At 43.1% G+C, this 20,071-nt stretch overlaps 2 protein-coding genes across 6 annotated transcripts; both read right to left on the reverse strand.

Moving 5' to 3' along the window:
• Positions 1-56: 56 nt before the first annotated feature.
• cers3b (ceramide synthase 3b) lies at positions 57-4,485 on the reverse strand. Of its 5 annotated transcripts, none has more exons than XM_084016860.1 (12): positions 4,304-4,485; positions 4,029-4,153; positions 2,863-3,036; positions 2,577-2,694; positions 2,273-2,391; positions 2,122-2,179; positions 1,876-1,926; positions 1,692-1,784; positions 1,471-1,599; positions 717-823; positions 471-624; positions 57-380 (listed from the first exon to the last, which is right to left on the reverse strand). In XM_084016860.1, the coding sequence occupies exons 3-12, from the start codon at positions 3,033-3,035 to the stop codon at positions 261-263; spliced, it is 1,122 nt and encodes a 373-aa protein (XP_083872986.1). In that variant the 5' UTR covers position 3,036; positions 4,029-4,153; positions 4,304-4,485; the 3' UTR covers positions 57-260. The 5 variants fall into 5 exon arrangements, with proteins under 5 accessions (XP_083872986.1, XP_083872988.1, XP_083872989.1 ...); XM_084016862.1 differs by having other exon boundaries at positions 2,863-3,039; XM_084016863.1 differs by lacking the exon at positions 4,029-4,153.
• Positions 4,486-5,176: 691 nt separating this feature from the next.
• Positions 5,177-19,974, reverse strand: ano2a (anoctamin 2a). Its single transcript, XM_084018165.1, has 28 exons — positions 19,822-19,974; positions 16,556-16,723; positions 16,152-16,457; positions 14,802-14,897; positions 14,453-14,625; positions 14,022-14,076; positions 13,878-13,929; positions 13,699-13,754; positions 13,505-13,552; positions 13,230-13,294; positions 12,794-12,928; positions 12,539-12,699; positions 12,350-12,432; positions 11,998-12,009; positions 11,440-11,514; positions 11,277-11,333; positions 10,608-10,682; positions 10,033-10,234; positions 9,791-9,902; positions 9,653-9,710; positions 9,472-9,572; positions 9,171-9,334; positions 8,866-9,018; positions 8,576-8,628; positions 7,864-8,042; positions 7,541-7,646; positions 6,459-7,047; positions 5,177-6,369 (listed from the first exon to the last, which is right to left on the reverse strand). The coding sequence occupies exons 2-28, from the start codon at positions 16,700-16,702 to the stop codon at positions 5,732-5,734; spliced, it is 3,951 nt and encodes a 1,316-aa protein (XP_083874291.1). The 5' UTR covers positions 16,703-16,723; positions 19,822-19,974; the 3' UTR covers positions 5,177-5,731.
• Positions 19,975-20,071: the final 97 nt, after the last annotated feature.

Genomic DNA, 20,071 nt, shown 5'->3' on the forward strand with positions numbered 1-20,071 from the left:
TTCATTACACCTATTTGTAAAAACAACACATTTAAAGAGTGTTCCTCTATTTTTAATATGGAGTAGAATATGTTGTTCTGACAGTAAATTCCAGAGACCATGCAGCTTCAAATCGGTTGATTTATGTACAATCCTTCACAATTCCTTTTCGAAATAATATTGTCTGTATGAGATCCAAACAGCTGCAACACAAACTGTATACTGTATTCACACTGTATGTGTCTGCTGTCCATTTTCCTTTTTCTCTCTTTCTGTCTGTGTCAGTGGCCATTGGCCCGGCCTCTGGCTCCAGAGCCATTTCTGTGACTCAATTTGTGGTTTCTTTCATTCGGTGAGTCCCTGTCGTCCTCCTCTTCATCGCTCCGGTCGTCGCCTTCCAGCTGCAGGATGAAGAAGAGTTGGAAAAGACTAAGAACTTGCATATAACTTCATACATTCCTTTCCTTCACATAAATGAATACAAACAACACCTTGCTGAAGATGAACTTGTAAACCATTCTTGATATGAGAACCGCCCAGTAGAGATGGAGTATCTGAAGAACCAGTAACATGACGTTGAAGAAGTAGTAGCCAAAAAAGGGAGCAAACTCCTCCAGTGGGTACACCCATGTACAGTGGATAATCCTGAAGAAGACATGCACATGTTTTATTTTAACACTCCACATCCAGATCGTCATCATGGATCTTTGCTGCATCCTTCAGTTTCCAACACTTACCAGAAAGGGAAAATGACAAGCCTTGTCAGCATGAAGAGAAATGTAAACACCACAAACATGGCATTGGCAGTCTTGTGCCACTTGGCATAGTTGAATACCTTTGCACCCTGTGAGATCAAATCAGGGGAAATAATCAGGTTCACTCATTTGTTTAGGAATATGTCCTAGTCTGTCATAAAGTCACTGCTTGATTTCTATTGATTTAGTTTGAATTACGTCATAATTCCCCTATAAGGAGGGCATTTTTTTAAACAAGAGGTTGACATATAACACTTTTACAGTTTTAATTTCTTCTTCAATAGCTGTCAGTAGTGACATCGCCTTGATATTTCTCCTTTAAAATACAAACTAGGCATCAAGTCTCATGCACTATCAACCTCCTGCTTTAGTCATCACAATTGTGATCCCACCTGGTAATCTGGGTGGGCTTTCTTTTGAGCAGCTAGCATGCAACCACCTTCACGTTTACTGCTGTTCAAAGTCAACAGTGTTCATAGGGCATGGAAAGGGCAGTACAGGTGGGTCCATCAGACCTGTACGAGCCCTGTCTACAGCAATTTTATCGACAGTATCTTGAGTGCAGGTATTAGGCTCTGCATCAAACTACCGACTCAGCTTTATTACTTTTCGATGACGACGTTCCTTGAAGTCAGTTAATTGCTGCAGAATGCAAAATCACTGTCTGCTACTGTACTAGTCTACAGTGTGACCGCAGACGTCGTGTAGATTCGCTGACATAGAAACCAGCACTGACCTCTAGCAGGATGTCAGCAGAGTCATGAACTGCCATCACAAGGGTCCCGATACGGATGTAGTTTGAAATCCAGGAGAAACTCAGAAGAGTCAGTGTGGCTATGTGATGAATCACCTGCTCTTTAAAGTCCTACACGAATACACATCACAGGTGTGTGCACATCATCAACGTTTTGCATCTAAATAAAGAGACTTTGTTTCTGCACACGTCAGCACACTCACCTTCCGTTTCACATCGACCGTGAGGCTGAGGAGCAGAGAAAGGTAGAAGCCCATTTCCAAGAGGTAATAATAGTACTGAGATGACAGCATAGACTGCATGGACACACGCATATAGATGTTTTTATCATTCTGCACACAGTGGTATTGTAGTTACCATCCTGATCGCAATGGCGAAAAGACGTACCTGTTTGGGGAAGCCGGCCCAAACCTCCTTCATGTTATAAAGCCATGCTTTCTACAGCCAACACAGAGTGAAACGCATGTGTGAGAGAGCTGAAGCGAGGAGATTCACAGACTGTTTATTACAGTGAATCACGGTGTTACACCCAAACAGAGTGTCAGAAAGACATAATAAAAAAGAGGAGAACTGTCCCAAAGTGGAAAAGTAACACACAGTGTTGAAACACACCAACGAGCCAAATCTACTTACATCATAGAGAGCTAGGACTCCATAGACAAATGCAAAAAAATAAAACACACATCTCCAACTGTTGACAGACAAGAACAATGAATGTCACATATTTACAACACTTTGCTCACATCAGTGCATAATCACACACGGATAAAACGCAAACAAATACCTGGCCTCGCCGAACCTCTTGCGAAGCCCTGGACGCTCCTGGTTCCTCCGTCTCTTGAACCAGACCTGAAGTCTCCTCTCCGACCAGCTGGTCTTCTTACACAGAGACCTCACATCAGCCTGAGACACGACGGAAAACAATGTTACACTCTTTCCACTCCTTGCATCCTCTATAAAGTTATATACCAGCATTACGTTTTTCTTCATGCTCTTTCCTCACAAAGTGAATACGCTAAATGTTTATACTGTACCTAAAACCATGCATATACGGTACGTGTGACTGTGAAATGCTCCTTTTCACATACCTGTGATGGAGCCCGTACATGGCTGCAGAAGTAGTTTTCTAGGAGGGGGTTTGGTTGTGCTCTCAGACGTACACTGTCCCTGATTCCCCAAACATCAGCCAGGGGTGTGGCCAGGTACCTGCAGCAGCACAGTGAATGTGTGTCACTACACCGCGCTGCATTGTCTGGCACAGCACAGGTTTCGTCTTTCTAAACAGGAGTGGCCTTTTGGAGTCCCACATTGCTCCACGCAGCCTGTGCAACATAATCTCAGTATGCTGAAACCAGAGAATGGCATGTTTTTTACCTCTCAAACAGGTATCTGAGGAAGAGGAGGCAGAGGGCGCAGGGCAGAGCAGCGTAGAGTTGAGAGGCTTTAGCGTAGACTCGACCTTCACCGTCCTCCAGATCAGACCACGAGACGTTTCCTGGCAGCCACAGACGCTCCCACCACAGCCACTCACCGACTGTCTGCAACATGCTGCTGGGAAACACGGAAAACAAACAATATTTAGTGTCACATTCAGGGTTTTTTAATCGTTTTTTCTTAAATGTTATGTAAGCAGAGTCCACTTCCAAAAGAGAACATGAGCTCACTGATAAATTCACACAAACAAGTGAAGTTGTCAAACAACGTGTAGATTTATTCCCATCTACCTTTAAAAAAATGTTAGACTTTAAGATGATTAAGACTAGAATGAATGTCAGCTGATCAAAATAGTGCACAATCAATATACTTCTGTAGCAGCCAAATCAGTTTGGCAAAGCTAAAGTGGACACTGGCATGCTGGAGCAGCGACTGTAGTGCTCTGGGCCACGTGGATTCATAAATGGGTGATTGAATCTACAGTGCCAATTTTGAGGTGTGGCCACTATCATTTGCCAACAACGCCTACAGTCCCTCACAACTGTTGGGTGATGAAGGTAGTGAGCAACTGGAAGATGGAGAAAAGTAAAGTGCAATTAGATAGCAAAGGGCAAAGTAGATAACAAAGGGAGAGGAGCAATTCAAGGAGGGAGAGATTAGAAGAGAAGTAAAGTCCTTTCTCTGGACTCTGTCCGTAACAATGTACAGATAAAAACGTGTTATTTCAACTGTTAAAAAACGTTCAAATTTGCAATTAAAGTAAAAAATGTTAAGTTGGATTATTCTGTGATACCTTGGTTTACCCACTGGGACACAGTATAACTCATTAGTGTGACCCTGAAGGCCAATGTTAGTTAATAAATCAGCATAGGAAAACAAGCACACATACCTGCAGGCCGTGCACCAAGCAAAGAGAGGGGAGTGTGTGTGTGTGTGTGTGTGTGACAAAGTCAAATGAAATAAAAAATAAAGTGATAAATCTAAACTTAAACTGAAAAACCTCCTGTTTCACATCTGCAAAGTGATCACATATTCCCCTCCTTTGTTGCATGTTTTACCACCACTAATGTGCGCACATGTAAACACACTGAAACACACAAACTCACCTTCAGTGTTGTCAGACGTACAGGGACCCGTCTGTGTGAAAGCCAGTCTGTTACTCACACCACGCACAGCACTTATCCATATCAGATAACAGCTCTGAATAGATCCTATATGTTCACGCTTTAAGCTTCAAAGACAGCATAATAAAAAAAAAAAGAAGGCAAATATTTACTCGTGAGCTAATATTTCCCTTGATCTGCACGATGCACCATCATGGTGTGAGCTGAAGGACTCCGGTGAGCGTGTTGATTTTCAGAGCATGTGTGCGGTCGCTCACCTGGATGGAAACAATGGGATCCTTCCCTCCCACTCTGCTCTTGTGTTCACAGCCTTGAAGTCCTTTAAGGTTAATCAGCACTAAGCTCCCTTACCTTGCCCCCGAAACATTTTTTGTGTCTTTTCAGTTGTGAATGTTAAGCCAGCAGTTTAGGCTGGAATAGTTTGTGTACCCTCACCTGCAAGAATTCCCTTGGAATGCTGGGAAGCCCCCACAAAGGGCCCATTCAGTGGCGGGACAGGGGGGGAGGAGCCAGTGCAGGTTATGGAGCGAGGAGAAAAAAGGAGCTTTAACACAAAGAGATAGAGTGAAACATCACTCTGTATGAATAGCTGCCTGGATCAAACATATCAATAGACTCCAAGTAACCTTGGTTACAATGAAGACGGGGGAAAACCTTTCTGCCAATTAGTAACTACAATTGGAAGGTGTGTCCTTTTAACAAGTTTGTGGGAGAACTTTGAAAATGAAAGAGGGATTAATAAGTAAAGCAAAACATCACTGAACATCCATATTCAAATAGAGGACACTGGATCACCTCTCGGTGTTTTATCATACACCAGAGGGGGGCAACAGAGACAACACAATAGGCCTGTCAGTGTTGATACCGCCATCATCTCAAATGACATGTTATGACTGGTGTGTTTTTGATAGTCTCTTTTTAATAACTTTTTTAAGCAGTGATGTTATTTGGCATCCCATATACTGTATATGCTGAATATGGATAATTTCTTCACAAACTTCAAGAAGTATAATAAATAAAATTTAAATTTTTGCTGTCAGTCAGTCTGAAATGCAACATAAAAATACCCATGACCTCGAGGGCTCTGAAGGAAAAGCAGATATCAAAAATATGTCCTTCTTTTTATTATAATTTTACATTTTTTTTTATATATCAAAACCTAAGAATAAACAGAACATCTACAAGCATTAGTGATGATACTAGCTGAGCTGTATATATTTCCGTCTTCCTCTGGTCTACAAGGCAGCACTGCTGCATGTGTGGGACTGAAAATAACAGAGGAGCAGTGGTTATTGAGCTGTGAAAACAAACCGGCAAAAAAACAACACCCAAAGACAAACAAAATGTAAATGTAAATGTAATAGAAAGAGTTAAAGTTCCAGTGGTATTGTTTTTTTCGGGCATGAGAGGGAAAGTCTCAGTCTTTCTCTGAATTGTCAAACACTCCCCTTTGTCGGGGTCAGCCCTAAACCACCGAGTGGTATAAACGTCTTCATGAAGATTAAGAGGATAAAAAGGGTGTTCAGTTGATCCGGATGGTCTCTCTTCAGACCCCCGGCCTCACGTATGCAGATAGGGAGGACCGACGGAAGGGTGAGGCTCCAGGCATAGACTGGAGAGGCTAATCTGGATAGTCCTCCCCCACCTGTCACCCTCTGTCCTTTCCCCCTGTCTTCCAGCTCTCTTCATACCGCCGTGTTGCGCTTCAGTTCACTGGGGGAAGGGGGGACGCGGTCCCCCAGCTTTGTGAAGCTGGTGGAATGGCTAGGCTTGCCGGAGTGCTCATCGGGACCAGGGGCTCTTTGTCGCGGAGGCAGGGTGGAGCACCGGGCTTTGTCCCTGGAACGTGGCTGCTGAGGCGGAGGCCCTTTCAACGCGAACAGTTCACTGGGGGCTTTGGGCTGTGGGGCTGACGGGGGCGGTGTGGGATGCGGAGGGGATGGTGTCACAGGTGTGAACGGGTTGGATGAGGGCGACCGAGAGCCCGCGGGGACCAGGGGAGTAAGCGCGGCTGCTTGCTGGAACCTGGTGAGGCTGGTGGAGTGGCTCGGCCGTGGCAGGCTGTAACAGGCCTCGGCCCCTTTGTGGCGGGAAGGCAGCGTGGAGCAGCGGGCCTTTGCCCTTGAGCTTTGCTCTCTGGGAGGAGGGGCGATCAGGGAGAAGAGCCGAGAGTCGATATCCGATGATGTCAGTTCGGCCCTGGAGCCCTTCAGACTCTGGTAGGAGCCTCTTGTAGACGATGGATGTGACGGAGGCTCCTGGTCTTTCAACTCTGAGCAGGGAAGCTCCGTGTCTGTAGCTGTGCTCGGCGCGGGCTCGTCATCTACGTGCCAAATATGAAATATGAGATTTAATCACGAGACACAAACAAGACAAAACAGATGACTGATACATTACATTTTCTCCTCTCACCTAAAAGGCCCAGCTTGCTCATGAAGTCGTCAAGATTGACAGTAAACTCCTCCATCTCCACTGTCTCCACTTCCACTTCTTCTTCTTCTTTCTTTTGTTCTGCTACCACTTTTTCTACGTCTGCTTCTTGCTTATCGTCCAACTTTTCATCCTCTGCATTCACTTCTCCATCTTTTTGCGTTTCTGTCCCGGCTACCCCTCCACCCTCATCTTCTCCTCCTCGCTCTTTCTGTCCATCTTCTTCATCTTCTTCGGGTGATTTGCCAACCTCTGGATCACTGTCACTGCTCCTTGTCGGTCCATCTGGACTGATCTCAAGCCTTTCTTCCTCCTCCTCCTCCTCCTCCGCCTCCTCCTTCACTTGCTCCTGCCATAGTTCTTCCGGTGGTGCCTCCACCACAATGTCTATGTTGGCGGGGATGCAGGCGAAGGAACGTCTTGGGGTATGAGATATGGGACGTGCTTCTTGGTCTTGATTCAGCAGAAACTCCATGAGCATCATGTTCTCTTTCTTCAGCTGCTCCCGCAGAGATCGGGGTACGTCTGGGATCATCCAGGCCACCAACATGCTGAGGAACATGGCGAGGTTCTGTCGGAGAAAAGAAACTTTTTTTTTTTTTTTTTGCAATGTATAATTGCATTGAAAGAGTATGCTTGGTGTTAATGCTACTCTAGTTACATGGTAGTCCATCTTTATTATGGGAAAAACATGTGTTTGTTTGTGTGTTTGTTTTTGCTTGATAGGTTTAAGAGGGTTAATGGTCTTTAACGTCCACCTATCTACAGGGATTCACTGCTGGCTCTGTGATTTTGACCTCATTAAGCTGATCAGATACACCAATTTAATCACGGCCAGCTTCAGACTGTCGCCATAGCAACCCCTGACCTCTTGTGACCTTACACAAAAAAACATTCCACGGAATTTTATTTGGGGAAAGGAAAGCATCAGATCAGGAATGTATCAGCGGAGTTGACGTGTCAGAGTCAAAGTTGTTTTGGAGAGGGTGCACACCTTCCAGATTTGAGATCAGAGACAACGTTTCAGACTTAACATAAGTCTAGTTGTGAAATTAGTTTCTTACCTGGAAAAATATTACAAAGGCCAATTTTGCAGCCAGGATTGACCAGTACTGTTTAGAGAAGGTGTAGGCGTCTGTTTTCCACGGTGGGTCTCTGTAGTCCTTATACCTGAAAAACACAAACAGTGCATCTGCCAGGAGGAACCAACAGCAAGGTGAATTTGGTAATTCTTAGAAAGACTTCCCTCACTTAAGGGAATGTGGCTATAAATGCCACATTTCTCAGTTTCCGAAGTCAAGTTTGGGATTTAAAGTAAGAGTTAAGCTGCCGGGATCAAGGATTTAAAGGAAAATCCAGGTGGGTCAAGGTTAAAAGCGTCACTGACCGACACATGGAGACTCCGGTGATGAGGGTGGTGGTGGGCGCACTGCCCAGTGGGAAGTTGCTGACATTAAAGTAGGACAGTGAGTGCTCTGTGTAGCCGTCCATGGTACCATTGACACTGTACATGTACTGGTAAACCATGCGTGGAACAAACTCTGACGTGAAGGAGATGACAAATGCCTGAGAAGACAAACAAGGAGTTGAAATGACGATACCGTATCGTGAGACATCACCATGTACCAGTCGCTGCTGGTACATCCACTGGTTATTATGAATATTTTTTCAACAATGTTATCCACCTATAACAACCACATTAACCCCCCCCCCCCAAATTGGTATCACAGCTGGTGTGATCCACTGCAAGATTAAGAGGAGACAGTTGTTGTTTAAAGAAATGCAGCAATGCATCAACGAAGGCACAGGAGAAGAAGCAACAATGAATGTAAATTAATTCGAGCAAATGATTTAAAAAACATTACACACAACGCATTAAGGTGATAAACAGTGAATGCAAACACAATTTTCTCGACTCAAAAACCAAACTGAAATGAATGTATATTTTTGTCAGGTCTCACAAAGACGTGGCGACAGCAAAAATGTTCACTTGCAACATCAAACTGAAAAAAGAGATGTCGGTATTCAACAAGTGAATTGTTGTGTGCATCGCTTTAGTAGACATACACACACACACTCACACACACACACACACTTACATTGGTAATGACAGAGAACTTGCTGATTCCACAGAGAATATTGTACCAAATCCCTGGAGTGAGCATGTGCATGAAAAGAGACAAAGAGGGAAAGGGAAGTGCGAATATGTGTGTGTATGTATATGTAGTGACAGACAGACAGACAGACAGACAGACAGACAGACACGGAGACAAAGAGACAAACAAGGGAGGGCAGAGTGGAGTAAAGGAAAAAGGAAGTGATTAAAAGTTCCAGCACAGCTTGTTTCACGTTCACACAGAGAGCGACAGAGTGGACGCGTCGTCTGTACCTATGTCTTTACACCTGACGGCATCGGGACGGCGGATCTCCGTGACAAACTTTGCAGCATCGAGTCGGATCTCGATGACGTTGTTGAGCAGAGCGAAAGCTGGGGCCAGCGGGAAGGAGGCCACGAACAGAGACACGAACCCATACTGGATTACTGTAAACACCAACACACACACGGTTAAAGGTGAAAGTGATTGTAAATAAAAGATGGGATAAGATCAAATAATCCCGCAGTGGGGAAATTTACAGGGTTAAAGCAGCAAAAGAGGATGTTGCAGAGTGAGCAAGAGACTGAAAGGGACTCACTCATCTCCATGTACTCAGGGGTCACGCCTTCAAAGGGTTCAAGGGTGAAATCTTTGTCAAATTGTTGCTTCGGTCGCTTCTCTTCAGCATCATTCTCCGCGTTTTCTGTTGCTCTTTTCTTTACTTTCTCTTCCTGTATCGTCCTGTACATCTTTTTCAGCTTCCTACAAAAAAGAGGGGAAGGGAGCACATTTTGTAAATGTTTTGTGTGTAAGTGTATGTCGGCAGAAGTAAACTATATATCTGTATATATATATATATATATATATATATATATATATATATATATATATGTACGTACGGTATGAGAACTTCGAACACATTGTTCTGGATGAGCTGCTTCCCGAGCATGATCATGCTGAGCTGGATGCACAACTCGATGAGGCAGCCCGGTGGAGCGCACTGTGGAGGAAATCACACATTTACTCGATGCACATTTCATCTACATGCACATGAACAATAACCACAAATGTGTGTCACACCTCCTCCATGCGATAGTCTCCGAAGACGTAAACGTAATCGCCAGGCCGCCCACCAAACCTGCGTGAGGAGAGGGCCGAGTCTTACGATGAGGAGTAAAAGACAACGGAGAGAAGTCAGAGTTTAAAAGCGACACCCACCTGCCCTTGAAGAAGGCCACATAGAAAATAGGTGCAAAGGCGTTCATGGACTTGAGGAAGAAAGACTTGAAGATCAGCTTCTCTTCAAACTCTTCCTTTGTCTTCGGAAGTTCTATTGGAAACCAGACACGACACATGTGAACACATCACGTGAGGCACACGAAGAATGCAATCTTTTCCATCCTAGTGAATGATTTCTATCCAGACTGGTCAAATCTTTGAAACAGCATTGAATATCACACCCAGTTCAGTGAGCCACACAGCGATCGCTCCATAGACCTCCTCCAACACCAGGACGACCAGCATGTTCAGGATGATGCCCGTGGTGGTGACGGTCATCCTCACGCTGGCCTTGGCTTCAGGATCGGGGTTCATCGACCACACGCTTAACATGCAGATTCGATACACCGCCACCCCGACCACGGCCGAGAAGGTCACGAAGATCTAAACGCACACAAATCAGAATGAAATGACAATTATTTATGATGAGGGGGTTTAAGATTGGGTTCATATATATATATATATTTTTTTTTTTAAATATTTATCTTCCACCTATGTATTGATTTATTTTTTATTTTTATAACTTTTTTTTATCTTGCTATTACATTTTCATCCAACATTTATTTAATGTTTTTAATGTCTGAAATAGATTTTTAATAAATAATAATAATAATAATAATAATAATAATAATAATAATAATAATAATAATAATAATAATAATAATAACAATAACAATAATAATAACAATACTAATTATTATAATAATATTTTAAATTTGTGAATATTTTAAACATTATAAGTGTATAAATGCAGTACCAGGAATAGTAAGGTGGACACATTGATGAGATAACCAGACAGGTGATCCTCAATGTCCAGGGCCTCTGGTTCACGCTGTCAACAAAGACATGCATATTACTCGGGTAAACACACACACACACACACACACACACACACACACACACACACACACACACACACACACACACACACACACACACACACACACACACTACTAATGGTTTATGAGTAATTGTGATGTGCAGTAATGCTGAGCACATGTCCTGTTGCCACACTGTCATGTTTTCTGCCTGGCAGGTGAATGTTTTTGCCATCTGAAAGGACAAAAATCCCCTCCCCTTCTTCCTCTCCCTCCTCCATTTTCTCACTCCATCAGTAATCTGGGCTAATCTCAGGAAGGTAAGCAGCTTTGGACTCAACCACCCACTGCAGGTGAATAGGGTTTCCTTTTTGTGCACTGACAAAAACTCACACAGACAGACTACAGACAGTCTGCAATAACTTTACTATACATGAAAAACTTGATATTTGCTTGTTTCTATACAATTGTTGACCTTCACTGAGTGTAATGTACTTGAACGAGCTCTGTGTTAGCGTTCACTATGAAGCAGGTGTAAATCTCTGCAGTGTAACAACTAGCAACCCTGTCCACATAACGTCCTACGACATGGAGCGGTGCAGTGATACCTGCGAGGCCAGCATCTGGTCTCTTTCTTCATCTACACCTTCCCCAGCTTGAGTCAACTGAAACAGCACAGAGCGGGAAGGATTTGTCAGTAAAATAAAAACACAGTTTGTGTTATGAGTCACACATTTGGATCTGAAACACACACAGAGTCAGATACGATACCTTCTTCCTAGACTGTGCTTTCATCTTAGCTTTCTTCTCCTGTAGAGCTTCCTCATATTCAGGCCTCAGCTCCTCCTGCAGCGCACACATGCACATGTTAAAACACACGGAAAAGGAGAAGAAATCTACTGTCCCGGATTAATCTACAGCTACCGATTCACACAACGAAGCTATATCCTCTGACATTTAGGGTGCATTTTGGCCTTTTATAGGAAGCAGTCTGATTATAATTGGATTTTCTGTCCAAACATACAAAAGGTTGTTTACGGTTTCCTCATTAGAAGACACTCTTCACCAGAGTTCAGGTCTCCTCCACTCAGAGGATGCTTCTCAAATACAAAGTAAAGAGGAAAACTTCCTACAAACCAATTCATAGTAAAAAAGGTCATTATAAAATGTGAAACAACATAATAATGTTTAATTTTAATAACACAATGTTTTAATTATTAATTTGTATCATGACATTTTCCACCTGCTTGTAAATGGAATTGCTAAACTAAAAGAAATACAGCTTCTTAAAACAGACAGGACTCTAATGTGGTGTAGAAACTCGCCCACCTGGACTCGCTCCTTCAGGCAGCAGAGAGAGAGAGAGAGAGAGAGTTTATGTTGTGACCCTGCTGTGTCATCAGCAAGTGCACTGCTTTAAGAACAGACCAATCCCATTACAGCCGTGTTAATGCAGTGGTAGCCATGTGTATCTGTGTGTTAGGGAGAGGGCATTGTTCTGACACAAATGTTAATCTGCGAGGCAAACCACAACTGTCGTCATGCTTGACCCGGGCCACGGGGTTAACACTCTCACCCCGACTGACTGACTTGGCACAAAAGACACACACAATGATTCGCAATCTTACTATGTCTAAAATAATGTACGCGTGTGTTTATATTCTCAAATCTGCTTCCGTACCTCCTCATCCTCCAAGCTCGTCAAGTCCCACATGTGTTTCAGACACATCTGTCGCCTTTTCCAGTGCTCGAGGAAACAGGCAGCTACAAGAAGACACAGAAGGGAGGTGAACGCGGTCTCTCGGTGAAGGTCTGCTGGAGTGAACCTGCCCTGGCGTGACCAGGAAGGTGTATTGGAATGTATAGTTACCCCACAGAGACATGAAAATGGCAAAGAGGACAGTGGCTCCGTTGTCGAACAGGTACGACGCCCGGGCCAGCGAGCACACCGAGCTCAGACGCCAGTAGTCGCACACTCCGTCACAGAGTGGACACATGGTGATGTTAAGGTGGTCATCACATGTCTCCTGGCTGAGCAACACAAAGGGTGGAATATTAATGCATATATGGCGATAGAAATAAGTCTGAAATGTTTGAGCTGTGTTTTTTTTTTTTTTCTGCTTACCTTGGCACGTTGGCATCCACAGTGAGTATGCCGTACAGGAAGACAATGATGCCCAGTACAGAGGGAGGGATGAGGAGCTGGGTATAAACACCCAGCCAGGCAAAATACAACCCAATCTGCTCTCCAAAGTACTTCCTGTTGAAATAAAGCCAGCGTATCATCTCGCTGCCTGGGGTTTGCAGGTTTACAGATTTATATTTTTGCCCTTCTAGCCGTTCTGGTCCACAGTAGTAGTAGTGGTCCATGACAAGGCTTATACACTATGCAGATCCATTGCTCTATGAGCTTTCATCTTTACCCACCCTCAGGTCAAACTGTCAATGTCTTTCCTGAAATTTGCTGAGATAGTTATTTTAATAACCCCATAGACTTATTATCACGACAATATTTGAGTAATTTAAGATTTGAATTTGTTTTTAATGACCACTATCAGTACCTGATAAGGTCCACAGGCTGGTATTTATGCATGACTCCATAGTTAGCCCATTCTTCATGCAGTAGCTGTAGGACATCCGAACACATGACACAAGAGCAAAACACAACATGTTTTATACAAATGTTGGTATAAAAACACGAGGTGCCTATGTACTGTCTTCAGAAGAAATAATACAGTTTGGATTATTCATGTATAATTATTATTAGAACTCTCCCAAGACCAGGGCAGTTTGAAAAACACTTTGCCCAACAGCAAACAGAGGCGTCTCAACTCACCTGTCTGTCATTTCGCTGATCTTTCCGTCCTCTCCTTGTGAACGACCCCTAGAGCAAAAAACAGCACCAGCTCTTTATATGAGATGAAATATTAGGCCCCCTTTTCCAATTTATCTCTATAAACATGCAGATAAATGTATGAAGAGCAAATATACTTTCACATTCTCTGAAGGAGCTATTTCAGTTATACTCACATCATGCAGAGGGAAGGCAGAGTCGTAGACACCCCGAGCCAATAATGAGTTGATGCCTTATGACACAAAGAGGAAGTGCAGCACAGAGTCAAGGACAAGTTCAGTTCTGTGACTGATAGCATGTGAAAACAAGCAGCACATGAATACACAAAAAACAAACAGCCAAAGTTAGTCCTCACCAGTGGTTTGGCAAGTTTGTCTGCAGGTAGTGCGTGAAATAATCTCGGCCACCTAGAAACAAACGAAGCGTCGTCAAAATTGGGCGTTGAGCTCAAATATACATTCAAAATATTCTTCATCACATATTTTGTTCCTGGACTCACTATTCTGCTGCGTGTTGCATTATCAAATACGGTTTCTGTCGACTTGATGTCATACCTGCAGGAAATGACAAAGAATCAGTCACACGCCTAATGTGTTTTTTTTAAATGATAGACATATTTATTTTTTTAGGGACAGTGCATATTTATATAAAGTGTGTAAATATGCCAGATTTAGCCTGAACATCTGCAGTCCCTGGCCAGATGTAACAATAGGCTCCCTCAAAAGTAAATAACAGCCAAATAAAAGTCTTTGTTTGTGTTGAATCAAATAATTTGGTCAACTGAAGGAGGTTATTGTAGCATTTAACTGGTGAAAACAATTGCAATTTATATGAAAGCTCAACGTTTTGATGAAGGATGATGAGAGAACACAGCCTTGACACCACTCCGCTACATGCGTGCAGGTGAGCGGTGACGGTCCAGGTACTCACAGGTGGAGCTTGTCTCTAATAAAAGGGTGTTTGAGGGTTTTGAAGTGGGAGCGTGTCTGTGAGTCTCTCTGGACGTCAAAGTCAGGGACGTCTGGTTGAAACGGCGTGTTGACTTTGCCCATAAAGGAGTCCCATATCCCGGCGATGCCCATCCGTTTCCGCAATTCACACTTCTGCTCGATGAAAACATAGATGGAAAACAGTCACGCAACCTTGTGTTTACTACACTAAATGTAGCTGTCCGTTCACTGTGATCAGGTCACAATCTACAGCTCTCTGAAACACAACTTCTGCAAATAAAATATATCACATAACATAAAGAGACAAGGGTGTTTGAATGGCTGCTGACCTTTTTCACAGCAACTTTGATCTTCTGCAGCTCCGCTTCTCGACTGAGGATTGGCCATGGGATGTGCAGCCGAATAAACCCCTGGCCATTTGGCCTCTGCACATAAATACACACGTTAATATGATATTATATAACTCACATAACTTCATAACATCAACCACAGCAGTTGGATTACAGGCCAAAGTGTCTTCTTCACTCCCTTTGTCTTTGCATGTAATTGCTCCGGCTACTTGTCCCGAGGCAGTCAGATGAGCCTTTCCTAAACCTGTAAGTATGCTTCTTTGAATTATAACGAGGCTGTTTGGTATGGAATCCCATTAGTTCAACACCAGAACCTCCCAGTCCTGCAGATAATGTCGGGATTGGCACGCAACAGCCACCATGAAGTAGCCAGTTATTCATTTTGCTCGTGTGAAAAGTGACAAGCTATTACTTAGCTTCTCCTGGAACACTGACGAGCAGGCTCTAATGTCTGATGTGTCATTTTCCTATGATAGCATTACATCACCAGACTCTGCCCTGCTGTCAAGCTAGTCTTATTATGATCAGAATGAACAAAAACCCTTCAAAGGAGATTTTAGGAGAATTTTGATCAAATTATGCATATGCTATAAATAGATTATTTCCAGTTTGGCTGCAAAGTGAGAAAATAAAACATGCATTGCACATTCATGAGTAAAACCAGTGTAAACTCCTTCATGTTGTAGCCTACAACAAACACAACTGAGCATATTCATACAGCGCTAAATATCCAAATGAATCCTTCACTGTTAGCATTAGCCTAATGGCTAACAGACACACATACTGACACGCTGACCAGTCGATCAAAAATAAAACCCACCAATCCCCCCTAACGTGCGTCCGTGTGTCAGCGCACACACCTCACAGTAGAGGATCACTTTCTCATAAGACCCAATAATCTGGCCTTTGGCTTCACGCTCACAGTCAGCGTTCTTAAACCAAAGCTGCAGCCGATTCAACGCACAAGCCACACACACACACACACACACACACACACACACACACACACACATGCATGTGCACATAGAATACAAAAAACAGAATAAAAGACATGCAATAATTGTTATTATTGTAGTAATTATTTCTATATCATCCTATATTATACCATTAATAATCAATAAGTTCTCTCTCTAATTAGAGTCCAACCATGTCCTCCGGGGACAGGCTGAGTTTCATCCTCCACCTGTTTGGCAGCCGTCCATTACAGGATTTGTGGTCACATAGCTTAAGGACGGCTCTGTCCCATAACGATCTCCAGCGTAGGAGTGTACAGCAGATGAAAGAAATAATGGTGGCGAAAGCAAAGGAAGGAGGCAAGGAGACACTCGCCTCTTTCTCCCGTTCGAGCTGCAGTCCAGCGTCCAGGAGACCTGCTTCAAACTCCTCCCTCATCACAGCCTTCTCCTCCTCAGACAGCTTCGGCTCCTCCGCATCTCCTGGAGGTGCCCCCGCCTCTCCAGACTCTGCCTCCGCTTCCCAACGGCCCTGCATTGGAAATGGTATACTCCCATTGGATACAATGGAAAGGCGTGCCTTGGACCCCCGCCTTTTTTTGTATTTATAGCAAAGGATGTAGTCCACTTTTCTCTTGCCATCAGCGAAAAAAAGCCCAGGGCCTAGATCGATGCCAGATTCCTGCACAAACGTACGGAAGGAAAAGGTGATTATTAAGGTGATCGATGAGGGTTAGACTGCAGAATGTTAAGGTTTATGTGAGTGTGAGAAAATCATACCGGAAGAGGGGGCTCATCATTGTCAGGGGGGGTGATAGGGCTTCCATTGGCAGCATCAAGCCCAAGCCCGGATAGCGATTGGGCCAATGACACAAGCTTCACTGAGTGAAAGGACGACGGCTCACTCATGTCTGTGGTGACGGGCATATGTTCGTTTGCGTTTCATCACTGTTGGAAAGGAAAGAAGAGTTCAGTATTCAGAAGTTGGGACGACCTGGCAGATCTGACTGAGTCAAAAAAAAAGCTCCTTTTAAGGTGGAACCATTCCTCCCAGTAGGGTTTTTGTGAACCCAGCTGTGAAGATTGAATTTCTTCTTGAATTAAAAATGATACGTGGAAAATGATTCAAATAATTCTCAAGGAATAAAGCAAAGTGTAGAACAGACTGAAAAAAAGACATATTTAGAGGTATTTTTTAAATCAACAAGCTTTTTTTCTCACCTTTTTTTCCACAGCTATGAATTATTAACTCATTAGTATGTTTTCTAGTGGCCAAAAATGTCCTTCCATTTGTATTTTAGCCTGTAAGATGCCATTTTATTTGAATAAACAAGTGTTCCTTCCCTTCTGAAGAGTTAATAATGGCCTGTGACAGTTATTTATTGTTAAGATATGTCGCTTTTAGTTGCAATTTTAAGCTGATTTTACTTTCAAATATGTGTTTGAAATATCACACAGTTGTAGTTGTTTGAGACTGACAGAGTGAGCCAAAGTTAAGCTGTCTCATCTCTTTTTCACCCAATTGAAACTGTAGGCTCAGATTAAGCTCACAGTTCAATCCAAGCGGCACAGTTTACAATCTGTTGGGGTAATTTGGTCACTGGGCTCATTCTTTGGAGATAAAGGAGGAAGTGTTAGGAGGAAACAGAGTCCTTAAGTCTCACATTAATAGAATGACATGCACACTCGCAGGCTTCCATACACATTCACAAAACATCCAACATGGGTTTCAAAGAGCAATTCAGTGTTTCACTTCCTCAAACTCAGAAATAACAGAAAAAATAAGACTACGGTTACCAGTTTAGTTTGAGTGATTTAGTGCAGTTAATTATCATGAGCCCTCGAAGGTTAACGCCCTTCCTGTGTGTTTTCTGTCTCTACATGCGACAACACAACCTCGACATGTTTTTCAGTACTTTGATTTGATACGGGAGATTGTATGTGGTGTGTTTGGATTGAGCTTCGGTCATTTAAAGGCTGCGTCTGTCATCTAATAGCAGGTCAAATATATCAAACATGAATCCATCAAAATAGTGACAATGTATAATGCCATGTTGGAATGAATGTATTAATCAAACTAGCCATTATAATCACATCTGACACCCTAAATCTTATTCAGACATGTACGGGTTATGTTATTAGGCGGTAAGGGAAGGGTGCCATACAGATCCTATTATTAGGTGTTATTGCGGGTGATAGAGGATGGGGATTGCATGCAACAGTGGTCCCACGATGTTCTCACCGGGGGAAAGCCATTAGACATGCAAATACACCAACAGTCAACCAAACAAGGTACACATGAACACAGAGGGCTTCAGCCTGCAATCCCCATATGCACACATACCGCGGTAATCCTACTTTACTGTGTGTTAGTAAACAGAGCCGAGACGGACATGGATAACTTGTTATGTAAAGGGGACACGGTGATATTTAGATCAGCGTTTCCCAAACTTTTTTGTCTCGTTACCGTCAGAAAACAAAGTCTACTTCATCATGTTATGGATTTATTTTGAACATTATTTTTAGTAAGTTTATATACAGTATTTCCTGGTTTTGCATTAGTGCTACGGTGGTTGTTTTTCTAGAAATATAGTTTCCACAAAAAACAACTTTTTTTTTATCTCATATGTTGTTAGCCTCACGCTCCACGTGTGGTGTATTAGTCATTTAGCTTATTAGTCATGATACATTTTCTCCAATGGCTGATCATATTCATGCAGCTTCCATGTTAACACTACTCATGCTAATCAATATGCATGCTCACTTTAATAAAGCATCTCTACCAGAACATCAGTGATAGATCATGCCTTGCAGATTGTATTTCATATTCTTACTATACACTCTACTCTACAAAAATATGTATTCTTGTTTGCACAGTTTCGGAAACTCATATTTGCATCTTTACTTAATATTGTCTGTTTTCTTTAATGCTGACTTTTATCTGGTTAAATAAGGAACAGAATGAACACCAATTATTTTCTGTAAAACACTTTCCATAAGAAAGGAGAGAATGATAATTAAATTGCACATACCCACCGTCAAGACAACATTTATTTTGTTATATTAGAGGGTGATGTTTGCATGGAGAGACTCGGATATCAGTTTTTCCATTTAATCCTGCCAAAATGGCTAATTTGCAAATAGTTGACCAGAGATCCAATATAGCACATATTTTCTGGTTATATTTTGTTGTTATAATGTTTACTTTGATTTGTTAGGCCGTACTACTTTTACTCTGTTTGTTTTACGGCATAAATATGTTATTTTTTGCATGTCCTTCCTGCCCGTTCCCTCTGAAGAAGGCACAAGAGGAATGCGCAAATGCATCCAAGTTTGCGTCCTTGCGCGGAGCTTAAAGGCCTAAAGCTCTCTGACAGCTCAACAGCGGAGGCGAGAGTGTCAGCTGCACCCTCACACTAACGTGAGCGGGGCAGAGGGCAACAGGGGAGCGGTCTAATACGGTCTCTCCTGGAATACAGCAGATTACACTTTGCTAATTTTAACAGCTGCTTGCCTTTTTCCCACTAATGCCATAACAGGAAGCAAACCAACAACGAGTTTTTTTTTAATTATGTGATTAATCAAATCAAAGTGCAAATCAAATGGACTCTCAGCAAATCATCACTTGTGTGTAAGTTTTCATTTTTTCTAAAAAATAAATAAATAATAAAAAACAACAACATCTAACTAATTCATTCCCATTTTGACTAATTAATCCTCGAGCTGCGGCCAGGAGCTGTTTATTAAATAACCCTACTTTAATTAAATGCTCATGAACGCAACAGTTGTCTGCACCCAGATGGTCAGATGGAAAAACAGCCTCAGCACCCTGGCACGTGTTCCTGCAGCCACAGGGGGGCTGAAGTACTAAAAGCAGTAGTTCTGGTGGGAGCCAGCCTCCAGTAAACACAACCACCTATAGTTCAACAAAAAAACACACACTGCCAACCTGCAAACTCGCGTTCACGACGCTGCAAACTGTATACCAAGGTCAAGCGCGCTTGAACACACTTGACGGGGAAGAAAAGTGGGAAAAGTGAACTCACCAGTGCTCGTGGAGGATCAGTGCTTCGCTGTGGAGATGGATAAGACGCGTGAAGTGCACAGCCTGGCGAGGGGCTGAGATGGTGGACAATCCGGGCGCGCTCCCGAAACCCCTGGCTTAACCCGCGCGCGCACAGAGCGGCTAATTCCCCTGACCGTTTCATACGAGAGCGAAAGAAGCTGTGGTGCAGACTAACGGTGGAGAGGTGTGTGTGTGTGTGTGTGTGTGTGTGTGTGTGTGTGTAAGCCAGT

Source organism: Eutrigla gurnardus (genome assembly GCF_963514095.1).
Source record: "Eutrigla gurnardus genome assembly, chromosome: 9".
Classification (NCBI taxonomy): domain Eukaryota; kingdom Metazoa; phylum Chordata; class Actinopteri; order Perciformes; family Triglidae; genus Eutrigla; species Eutrigla gurnardus.

Excerpts from the sequence above, each read along its gene's own strand:
- cers3b (XM_084016863.1), bottom strand. The coding sequence starts at position 3,035 with ATGTTGCAGACAGTCGGTGAGTGGCTGTGGTGGGAGCGTCTGTGGCTG. Across the intron at positions 1,600-1,691 it reads CGGTCGATGTGAAACGGAAG|GACTTTAAAGAGCAGGTGAT; the intron begins GTGAGTGTGCTG and ends GTATTCGTGTAG. Across the intron at positions 625-716 it reads CTTGTCATTTTCCCTTTCTG|GATTATCCACTGTACATGGG; the intron begins GTAAGTGTTGGA and ends TGTCTTCTTCAG.
- ano2a (XM_084018165.1), bottom strand. The coding sequence starts at position 16,702 with ATGCCCGTCACCACAGACATGAGTGAGCCGTCGTCCTTTCACTCAGTG. Across the intron at positions 12,433-12,538 it reads CATTTTCATGTCTCTGTGGG|CTGCCTGTTTCCTCGAGCAC; the intron begins GTAACTATACAT and ends GTCTTCTTGTAG. Across the intron at positions 9,335-9,471 it reads GTGTTCGAAGTTCTCATACC|GAAGCTGAAAAAGATGTACA; the intron begins GTACGTACATAT and ends TCTTTTTTGTAG.